We start from the raw sequence: 12,175 nt of genomic DNA on the forward strand, positions 1-12,175 counted from the left end.
GGCAAGTCAGTTAGGACATCTACTTTGTGCATGACACAAGTAATTTTTCCAACAACAGTTAACAGATAGATTATTTCACTGTATCACAATTCCAGTGGGCCAGAAGTTTACATACACAAAATTGACTGCCTATAAACAGCTAAGGAAAATTCCAAGAAATGATGTCATGGCTTTAGAAGCTTCTGATAGGCGAATTGACATCATTTGAGTCAATTGGAGGTGTACCTGTGGATGTATTTCAAGGTCTACCTTCAAACTGTGCCTCTTTGCTTGACATCATGGGAAAATCAAAAGAAAATCAGCCAAGACCTCAGAAAAATTGTAGACCTCCACAAGTCTAGTTCATCCTTGGGAGCAATTTCCAAACTCCTGAAGGTACCACGTTCAGCTGTACAAACAATAGTACGCAAGTCTAAAAACCATGGGACCACGCAGCCATAATACCGCTCAGGAAGGAGACGCGTTCTGTCTCCTAGAGATCAATGTACTTTGGTGAGAAAAATGCAAATCATCCCAGAACAACAGCAAAGGACCTTGTGAAGATGTTTTAGGAAACAGGTACAAAAGCATCTATATCCACAGTCCTATATTGACATAACCTGAAAGGCTGCTCAGCCATAAAAAAGCCAGACTATGGTTTGCAACTTCACATGGGGACAAAGATCGTACTTTTTGGAGAAATGTCCTCTGGTCTGATGAAATAAAAATAGAACTGTTTGGCCATAATGACCATCGTTATGTTTGGAGGAAAAAGGGGGAGGCTTGCAAGCCGAAGAACACCATCCCAACCATGAAGCACAGGGGTGGCAGGATCATGTTGTGGGGGACCTTTGCTGCAGGAGGGACTGGTGCACTTCACAAAATAGATGGCGTCATGAGGATGGAAAATTATGTGGATATATTGAAACAACATCTCAAGACATCAGTCAGGAAGTTAAAGCTTGGTTCCAAATGAGTCTTCTAAATGGAAAATGACCCCAAGCATACTTCCAAAGTTGTGGCAAAATGGCTTAAGGACAACAAAGTCATGGTATTGGAGTGGCCGTCACAAAGCCCTGACCTCAATCCCATAGAAAATTTGTGGGCAGAACTGAAAAAGTGTGTGCGAGCAAGGAGGCCTACAAACTTGACTCAGTTACACCAGTTCTGTCAGAAGGAATGGACCAAAATTCACCCAACTTATTGTGGGAAGCTTGTGGAAGGCTACCCAAAACATTTGACCCAAGTTAAATAATTCAAAGGCAATGCTACCAAATACTAATTGAGTGTATGTAAACTTCAGACCCACTGGGAATGTGATGAAAGAATTAAAAGCTGAAATAAATCATTCTCTCTACTATTATTCTGACATTTCACATTCTTAAAATAAAGTGATGATCCTAGCTGACATATGACAGGGAATTTTTACTAGGATTAAATGTCAGGAATTGTGAAAAACTGAGTTGAAATGTATTTGGCTAAGGTTAACTTCCGACTTCAAGGATTTACCCTTTGTCAACTATGACTCACCTTTGAATGTATTGGTCATTGATCTGATACAGGGTCACTGATGAGGTTTTCAACAAAAGAAACCCAAATCCAGGATGGAGGGGTTCAGTGAATGTGGTGTAGAATGTGTAAAGGTATGTCAGCGTACCAGAGGAGGACACACTATAGAAGGACAAAGTACCAGCTGGCCAGTCCAGATACACTCCAACTCTGTTAGATACAGGGCCAAGGATGGACCTACTATGGACTCCAGCATTGTAAAAGTCATAAACGCTCTCAGAGCCATACATACACCAGGAATTGCTGGTGAGTCCAATACATGCCTTTCCCATCATTCCTTTGTACACCACACCAATGGCAGGCCAACCACCATCCCAGTCCATCTCCCAGTAATAACGAGATCCAGATAAGCCTTCTCTGCAGAGAACTTGGCGATAACAGTCAAATCTGTCTGATTCAAGTCGTGAAATTAGTGCTGCGTTTGTGAAACAAGCATTTAGCATGTAAGATGTGTCTATATGGATCCTGGATCATATTATATCTGTGTCGATCCTTGATCATTATTTAGTTGTATTGACACTGGATCATATCATATCTGTTTTGATCCTGGATCTTCATATATCTGTGTCGATCCAGGGTCATCATATATCAGTGTTGATTCTGGACCGACATATGTGACGAACCGCCTTGATTCGGTCTTACGTAGCAAAATTTGAAATTTAGTTTTTTACATTGGATAAAAGCAGAGACACAAAGCTACAAAATGGTATATCATGCATTGCATTTGAGGAACAATGAGAAAGAAATTCTGCTTTGAAATTTGATATACTTGTAATCTCACTTTTGAGAAGAATATTTGGGACCTACTGGAGAGCTGTTCTTTGTCGACTCCCATTCAGCATTGTTCACACCCTCTAATCTTTAGCCCCCACCCAAACTCTGACAGCTGTTTACATGTTATCCAGAGCGTTGGTGACTGTAACTGTGCTGCTGGCAACAATTCAATTATGCTTTTTTTGCGGACGTTTACTGACACCGGCCATATTCAACGGTTGTTGAATTCATTAGTTATTCTGCGCACTGGCACACTCAGACAAGAGTGCTCTGAAATCGGAGTAGATGGCCAGACTGAATTTACAAACTCACCTGAAATGGTTACTTGCATAGTGGAGTCTTTTATTAAAACAGCTAACAATGAACCATAATCCAAAATCATGACATTACTATCCTGCATGAATCTGCAGGTAGCTAATTAACCAGGTTCAATGTTAGTCAGCTAGCATTAGTCTATAACTAGCCAAGCAAATGGATCTGAGGGAGAAACTCCCCAAATACAGGTGTGCTGAGCTTGTATCGTCATACCCTGTAATCACTGGCAAAGGTGCTTCAGCAAGTTACTGAGTCAAGGGTCTGAATACTTAGGGCTCTCCAGAGGGTGGTGTAGTCTTCCCAACGTATCACTGGGGGCACACTGCCTGCCCTCCAGGACATCTACTGTACCCGATGTCACAGGAAGGCCAAAAAGATCATCAAGACCATCAACCACCAGGGTCCACGGACTGTTCACCCCGCTATGATCCAGAAGGCGAGGTCAGTACAGGTGCATCAATGCTGGGAGCGAGAGACTGAAATACATCTCAAATCCATCAGACTGTGAAATAGCCATCACTGGCCGACTACCACCCGGTTACTCTACCCTGCACCTTAGAGGATGCTGCCCTATGTACATAGACATTAAACTTTTTTCTACCTTTATTTAACTAGGCAAGTCAGTTAACAACAAATTCTTATTTTCAATGACAGCCAAGGAACAGTGGGTTAACTGCCTTGTTCAGGGAGAGAACGAAAGGTTTTTACCTTGTCAGCTTGGGGACTTGATCTTGCAACCTTTCGGTTACTAGTCCAACGCTCTAACCACTAGGCTAGCTGCCGCCCAAATCCCTGGTCTGTCACTTTAAATGGAACACTAGTCACTTTAATACTGTTTATATGCTATTTTACCCATGTCATATGTATATACTGTATTCTGCTGTATTTTCTGTCAATACCACTCAGACATTGCTTGTCCTAAAATATGTATATATTTTTTAATTCCATTCTTTTACTTTTAGATTTGTGTGTATTATTGTGAATTGTTAGATACTACTGCACTGTTGGAGCTAGGAAGAAAAGCATTTCACTACACCTGCAATAACATCTGCTAAACATGTGTATGTGACATATAAAATGTGATTTTGATTTGATTTTGTAGTGTATTAAAGGTAGCAACCCTTTAAATGTAATGCTCAATTAAGTTATGTATTTAGATATTGGTTCCCTTACCCAGTAAGCAGTCAATGAACTGCTCTTAGTCTATGCCGCTTTGACATTGCTCATCCATATATTATTATGTTCATTCCTTTACTTAGATTTGTGTGTATTAGGTATTTGTTGTGGAATTGTTAGATATTACTTGTTAGATATTGCTGCACTGTCGGAACTAGATGCATAAATATTTCGCTATACTCGCAATAACATCTGCTAAACACGTTTTTGATAAATACAATTTGATTTGATTTCTAACGAGTGACTGCAATCAGTCAGTGCCTGGAAACAAGAATGTTATCATTTACAGACAAAACACGTTACTTCCTTCAGCACACTACTACAAGTGTGACTGTTTTGGAATAAAATGTTCAATATATTTCCTTTAACATCCTCTGTGTTGTGTGCTTATTGTTTAACCATTGATATGTTCTAGGTCATTTTGAGACCTTAAGGAGCATCAGGTACTGCTGGAATATCTACCAATAGAATGTCCATCTTTTTGTGATAAATTACACTGGTCACTGTTCGAAACATTTATGAAGTATTAAGAAAGTATGAATAGTCCTCACTTTATATTAGGGACTGCAAAACTACTTTACTAATGATCAGTAAATGGTTTATAAGAATATTTATTAAACATCTCATGAGTAATCTTCTGAATCATTATTGCAGACTATACCAGTTGTTTGTAAATGTATGAATAACTAGCTTACTAAAATAAATATGGGAGTAATGACAAATTATGGATGAACTATTTACTAATCCATGATAAACTATTTAGTGTGTTACCCAATCTCTATATTAATTCACACTAAACAGCGTCTGAGAGGGCTGCTCTGGCGTGACCCCTGACCTGGCAGCATTGATGTAGTGAGAGTAGTGGTAGTGTTCATACCCAGTATGTTGAGGTTGAAGTGTCTACTGTGGTCTCCTGCTCTGTTGTGTTGAATAATTAATGTATATACTGTAGCAGTTATTTATAAATGTCAGAATACCTAGCTGAATAACATTTCACAAATGTGGCCTTAATATGAAATGGTGAGCAAACTGTAAATGCCTTACAAATGGTTTATTACTGAATGTTATTATAAAGTGTTACCCATAATTGCATATTCTTACATTTACCTTCATCTACTTACACAATACACCATTGAGATAGACTTGGATGTTATCTGATATCATGCAGTATTGTACATTTCAGCTTTACTACACTTGATGAAGACGTTGGGTAAACATTTTGCCACTAGAGGGAGATGTTAAACCACATATAGAACGACTCATGACGTCCTCAGAATGTACTATTATAATACTTACAATTTATCATTAAGTAACACAGAACAACCACAGCCTTAGGTATTTGGAGTACACAATCCACAATGACTACAATGTCCTTTATAAAACAATCTTATGCCTTCTCTAAGTTATTCCAATCCAACCCAGACAAAATCATTCTGAATCAACACCACATGTATCTATGATGACAACACTGAGATAAGCAATGTCAGTGTATTGTTACATGAAATAAATAATTATAAGAATTGTAGAACAAAATGATATCAAACCTATGTTTGCCAACCTAGGGAATAAAATTATAGGATCTATAAACGTCTTATCTTCAAAGTTAAAATAAGTTTAGCTGTCACTTTGAACCATGGATAAAAGAAAGCATAAATTATTGGATTTATTAAGGAATTAACAAGTGGCAGAAAACTGATGAAAAATGATACGAAATTGTCAACTAAAATAGAAAACGTGAAGAAAATAAATAGAAATGGAATCCAACAAATGAAATAGTTGATAACAACAATTGAAAGAGTTTTTGCAGCTTTTTTTTCAGACTTTTTAGCCTGTAGAGTTTTAACACCAGACACACTGGCAGCCTCTTTTGAAAATACCTTTCTGGCCTGTGATCTGGCCACCACAAAGATTTTCATATAAAGTGTTATAATAATAGAGCATGGGACAGCCATTGTAATTACAAGGTCAATGATATTACCCCAGGTTATTCCTTCAACAATGAAACATTCTTTCAAACACCTACCAGGTACCTGTAAATATAGAAAGTGTTTTATAATAGCAGCACGGTATATGATACAACAACACCAGGTAATGGATATGCAACACATCATTCTTGTTGTTGTTATTTTAGAGTGGTACAATAAGGGATCAGACACAGCAACATAGCGGTCAATAGATATCAAGACCAAATTACCCAGAGATAAAGAAGTACATAAAAAAGAGATGTAGAATTGAAACACACAGAAATATTTCCCAAACCCCCAGCAACGTTCCATTTTTGCTACAGTCGTTACTGGTATCACAATCAGTCCCACCAGCAGATCTGACACAGCCAGAGAGAGGATGAGCAGGTTGGTTGGAGTGTGGAGCTGCTTGAAGTGAGAGATGGAGATGATCACCAGTATGTTCAAAAATACTGTAACTGCTGAAATCAATGACAAGAAGATGTACAGTGTAATGTAGATAGATGTCGATAGCAAAGCCTTTCTGCAAGAAGAGTTTCTGTCTTGAAAACAGTATTGAACATCTTTGTTTTCCTCCATTTGTAATAAAAGGTAAAAATGCTGAGGTCCTTCTCCTGCTTGGTCCTGTGTGTGACCCTGTCAGGTCCGCCTTCTGACAAACTCTGAGCTCTGCCTCTCTATTTATCCCTAAGTGGCAAACAGATACTCTCCTCCCCAGCGTCTCTCTGCACACACACACACACGCACACACACACACACACACCACCAACAAAACATACACAAGTGAGCACAGAAATGAACAAACGGTTGGTTAAACAAATCATTGGTGAAAGGATGATATAATGAATGACAGGATTGGATGGTGCTGTGCCCACCTAGCCTGTCCTTCAGCCTTACTGATAGTTAGAGATGACAGATATGGTACATTTAATCAACTAAGCATTTTAATGGGGAAAATATAGCATGGGTGATGTTTTGGTCCATCAAAGGCTATTTTACATGGGAAATAGGATAACTGTGCAGACTAACTGGTTTGGGTGATGTCAGTGCTTAGTTTGGAACATAATCCACAACCTCAGGACACATGATGGCACGACACATGTCAGCTGGCAACTGTTTAGGAAAGTTGACAGTAGGGAAGTTGATGAGATAGCATAAGTTCATGGTGTACGCTTATAGCAAATGCAATCAAAATTGTCTCATTCCATAGGAACATAGACTTTAAAAATGTCCATCTGATCTGAATTATACACTACAAAATCAAATCAAAATCAAATGTTATTGGTCACATACACATATTTAGCAGATGTTTTTGCGGGTTTAGTGAAATTCTTTGTTCCTAGCTCCAACAGCGCAGTAGTATCTAGCAATTCACAACAATACACACAAATCAAAAGTAAATGAAGGGAATAAAGAAATATATAAATAATAGGAAAAGCAATGTCTGCATTGATGCACCTGTACTGACCTTCCCTTCTGGATGATAGCGGGGTGAAAAGGCCGTAGCTCGGGTGGTTGATATCCTTGACGATCTTTTTGGCCTTCCTGTGACATCGGGTACTGTAGGTGTCCTGGAGTGCAGGCAGTCTGCCCCCGGTGATGCATTGGGCAGACCGTACCACCCTCTGGAGAGCCCTGTGGTTGTGGGCGGTGCAGTTGCTGTACCAGGTGGTGACACAGCCGGACAGGATGCCTCCAGTTGTCCCCAAAGCACACACATCCCTGGGTCGAGCTGCAAGAAACATTCAAACTGAACAGTTTTATCTTAATCTCTTCATTCAAAGACTCAATCATGGACACTCTTACTGACAGTTGTGGCTGCTTTGCGTGATATATTGTTGTCTCTACCTTCTTGCCCTTTGTGCTGTTGTCTGTGCCCAATAATGTTTGTACCATGTTTTGCGCTGCTACAGTGTTGTGCTGCTGCCATGTTGTGTTTCTACCATGTTGTTGTCATTTTGTGTTGCTACCATGCTGTGTTGTCATCTTAGGTCTCTCTTTATTTGGTGTTGTGTTGTCTGTCTTGCCGTGATGTGTGTTTTGTCCTATATATATATATATATATATACTACCGTTCAAAAGTTTGGGGATACTTAGAAATGTACTTGTTTTTGAAAGAAAAACATATTTCTTGTCCATTAAAATAACATAATATTGATCAGAAATACATTGTAGACATTGTTAATGTTGTAAATGACTATTGTAGCTGGAAAGTTCCTCTGTCCAGTTTCTGTGTTCTTTTGCCCATCTTAATCTTTTATTTTAATTGGCCAGTCTGAGATATGACTTTTTCTTTGCAACTCTGCCTAGAAGCCCAGCATCTCGGAGTTGCCTCTTCACTGTTGACGTTGAGACTTGTGTTTTGCGGGTACTATTTAATGAAGCTGACAATTGATGACTTGTGAGGCGTCTGTTTCTCAAACTAGACACTCTAATGTACTTGTCCTCTTGCTCAGTTGTATATTAATACAACTTAATAGCGGAGAAGGTAAAGTGGGATTCGAAATGGTCGGTGATCTGTTTGTTCACTTGGCTTTCGAAGACTTTAGAAAGTCAGGGCAGGATGGATTTAAGTCTGTAAAAGTTTTGGTCAAAAGTGTCTCCCCCTTTGAAGAGGGGGATGACCGTGGCCGCTTTTCAATCTTTAGGAATCTCAGACGATACGAAAGAGAGGTTGAACAGACTAGTAATAGGGGTTGCAACAATGGCGGCGGCTAATTTTAGGAAGAGGGGGTCCAGATTGTCTATCCCAGCTTATTTTTTGGGATCCTGAGTTTGCAGCTCTTTCAGGACATCAGCTGTCTGGATTTTGGTGAAGAAGAAGCGGGGGGGGGGGTGCAGTTGCTGGCGGGGGGTGCAGAGCTGTTGACCGGAGTAGAGGTAGCCAGGTGGAAAGAATGGCCAGCTGTAGAGCAATGCTCATTGAAAATCTTGATTATCATGGATTTATCAGTGGTGACAGTGTTTCCTAGTCTCAGTGCAGTGGGCAGCTGGGAGGAGGTGCTCTTATTCTCCATGGACTTTACTGTGTCCCAAAACTTTTTGGAATTACTGCTGCAGGATGCAAATTTCTGTTTGAAAAAGCTAGCCTTTGCTTTCCTAACTGACTATGTGTATTGGTTCCTGACTTCCCTGAAAAGTTGCATAACACGGGGACTATTCGGAGCTAGTGCAGTACGCCACAGGATGTTTTTTGTGCTGGTCAAGGGCAGTCAAAGTCTGGAGTGAACCAAGAACTATATCTGTTATTAGCTCTACAGTTTTTGAAAGGGGCATGCTTATTTAAGATTGTGAAGAAAGCACTTTTAAAGAACAACCAGGCATCCTCTACCGACGGGATGAGGTCAATATCCTTCCAGGATACCGGGGCCAGGTCGATTAGAAAGGCCTGCTTGCAGAATTGTTTTAGGGATAGTTTGACAGTGATGAGGGGTGGTCGTTTGACAGCGGACCCATAACGGACTCATGCAATGAGGCAGTGATTGCTGAGATCCTGGTTGAAAACAGCAGAGGTGTATTTAGAGGGCAAGTTGGTCAGGATGATATCTATGAGGGTGCCCATGTTTACGGATTTGGGGTTGTACCTGGTAGCTTCCTTGATAATTTGTGTGAGATTAAGGGCATCTAGTTTAGATTGTAGGTCACCTAGCAGTACAAACTCTGACGATAGATGGGGGGCAATCATTTCACATATGGTGTCCAGGGCACAGCTGTGAGCTGAGGAGGGTCTATAACAAGCGGCAACAGTGAGGGACTTATTTCTGGAGAGATGGATCTTTAAAAGTAGAAGATAGATTGCAATTCCGCCCCCTTTAGCAGTTCTGTCTTGACAGAAAATGTTGCAATTGGGGATGGAAATGTAAGACATTTTGGTGGACTTCCTAAGCCAGGATTCAGACATGTTTAGGACATCAGGGTTGGCGGAGTGTGCTAAAGCAGTGAATAAAGCAAACTTAGTGAGGAGGCTTCTGATGAACCAAGACTTTTACAGTTGCAGAAGTCATGAGAGTGCCTGGGGACACACAGGGCCTGGGTTAACCTCGACATCACCAGAGGAACAGAGGAGGAGTAGGATGAGGGTACGGCCAAAGGCTATAAGAACTGGTTGTCTCCTGACCCCTCCTGTCTCAGCCTCCAGTATTTATGCTCCAGTAGTTTATGTCGGGGGGCTAGGGTCAGTCTGTCACATCTGGAGTATTTCTCTTGTCTTTTCCGGTGTCCTGTGTGAATTTAAATATGCTCTCTCTAATTCTCTCTTTCTCTCTTTCCCTCTCTCGGAGGACCTGAGCCCTAGGACCATGCCTCAGGACTACCTTGCTTGATGACTCCTTGCTGTCCCCAGTTCACCTGGTCGTGCTGCTGCTCCAGTTCCAACTGTTCTGCCTGCAGCTATGGAACCCTGACTTGTTCACCGGACGTGCTACCTGTCCCAGACCTGCTGTCCCAGACCTGCTGGAACCCTGACCTATTCACCGGACGTGCTACCTGTCCCAGACCTGCTGTTTTCAACTCTCTAGAGACAGCAGGAGCGGTAGAGTTACTCTCAAAGATCGGCTATGAAAAAGCCAACTGACACTTACTCTTGTGTTACTGACTTGTTGCACCCTCGACAACTACTATGATTATTATTATTTGACCATGCTGGTCATTTATGAACATTTCAACATCTAGGCCATGTGCTGTTATAATCTCCACCCGGCCCAGCCAGAAGAGGACTGGCCACCCCTCATAGCCTGGTTCCTCTCTAGGTTTCTTCCTAGGTTTTGGCCTTTCTAGGGAGTTTTTCCTAGCCACCGTGCTTCTACACCTGCATTGCTAGCTGTTTGGGGTTTTAGGCTGGGTTTCTGTACAGCACTTTGAGATATCAGCTGATGTAAAAAGGGCTGTATAAATACATTTGATTTGATTTGATTGTCTAGTGTTTTGGGAACAGAGAATAAAAGGAGCAGTTTTCTGGGCGTGGTAGGATAGATTCGAGGCATAGTGTACAGACAAGGGTATGGTAGGGTGCGAGTACAGTGGGGGTAAACCTAGGCATTGAGTGACGATGAGAGAGGTTGCATCTCTGGAGGCGCCAGTTAAGCTAGGTGCAGTCTCCGCATTTGTGGGGGGTTGGACAAGGGGGCTATCTGAGGCATATTGAGCAGCACTAGGGGCTCTGCAGTAAAATAAAACAATGAGAGCTGCAGTAAAATAAAACAATGAGAGCTGCCCTAAACAACAGTACACAAGGCATATTGATATTAGAGAAAGGCATAAAGTAATCACAGGTGTTGATTGGGAGAGTTAAGACAACAACAGTTGAGACAACAACAGCTAGGACAACAACAATGGGTAAATGGCTATGAATGGGCAGAGAGGGTCAGTTAGCTATACACAGGGCCTGAGTTCGAGGCTGGGGCCGACAGCTAAACAAAATGAAGTACCGTGTAAATGAACAGTCCAGCAGGCATCAGCTGTGTAGTCGAGTGATCATAGGGTCCAATGACCAGCAATAGATGAAACTGGGAGCCGTTCAGTAGTCGATTATTCCACTAGGCGAGCGGGAGACACGGCGTTCAGGAAGCTAGCAGGCCAGGGCAGCAGAAAGATCATCACTAACATCCACGACGCAGAGACCGGTTGAGAGCACATCGGTCGAATTACGTCAGACCAGTAGTGATGGATCGGTGGGGCTCCGTGTCGACAAAGGGTCCAGGCCAATTGGCAAGAGAGGTATTGTAGCTGGTGTACTTCGTTTGCTATCAGGAGAGGGGCCTAGCTCGAGGCAAGCTCGAGGCTAACTGGTGCATGCTTCTGGACAAGGGCATTAGCCACAATAGCAACTAGCTAACTGCGAAGATCCGGTGTAATGGTCCAGAGCTTGCGACAGGAATCCGGTGATGTAGTGGGGGGAAAAAGCAGACCGATATGCTCAGGGCTGATATCGTGCCAGATATAAGTTCCAGATATAAGGTTAAAAAAAATAGCAGATCCATACCACATTGGGTGAGGCGGGTTGCAAGAAGGTATATTTAATTTGAAAATGGAAAAAAAGATATTGAAATATAATGAAATATATACCAAAAAAACGAAAAAGATCATATTTACATGGGACGAAAACAAACACCTCTTACTGCTGCGCCATCTTGGAAAACAAAGTGCAGGAGCAAGACGTCGGTATCCGTGACGTGGCTGGTTTTTCCTTTGTAATCCCTGGTGGTCTATAGACCCTGGCACATAAATCTTGTGTCTAAACCTTTGAATTGCGACTCCAGTTTTTCTCTCTACTGACCTTTTGCCTGTTTGATTGCCGAAGTTGTCCAAATACTTATAAATTCTTTACTTGGGGGGAATAGATACATAAGGTGTTTCTAAACTGTAAAACAGATACTTACGTTAAAGCCCTATTCTAAAAA

At 41.5% G+C, this 12,175-nt stretch overlaps 1 protein-coding gene across 1 annotated transcript; it reads right to left on the reverse strand.

The window, feature by feature from the left end:
* Positions 1-4,823: 4,823 nt before the first annotated feature.
* LOC145881480 (trace amine-associated receptor 7e-like) lies at positions 4,824-7,504 on the reverse strand. Its single transcript, XM_082978267.1, has one exon. The coding sequence runs from the start codon at positions 6,354-6,356 to the stop codon at positions 5,394-5,396; it is 963 nt and encodes a 320-aa protein (XP_082834393.1). The 5' UTR covers positions 6,357-7,504; the 3' UTR covers positions 4,824-5,393.
* Positions 7,505-12,175: the final 4,671 nt, after the last annotated feature.

Source organism: Salmo salar, chromosome 08 (genome assembly GCF_965601325.2).
Source record: "Salmo salar chromosome 08, fSalSal1, whole genome shotgun sequence".
Lineage (NCBI taxonomy): Eukaryota > Metazoa > Chordata > Actinopteri > Salmoniformes > Salmonidae > Salmo > Salmo salar.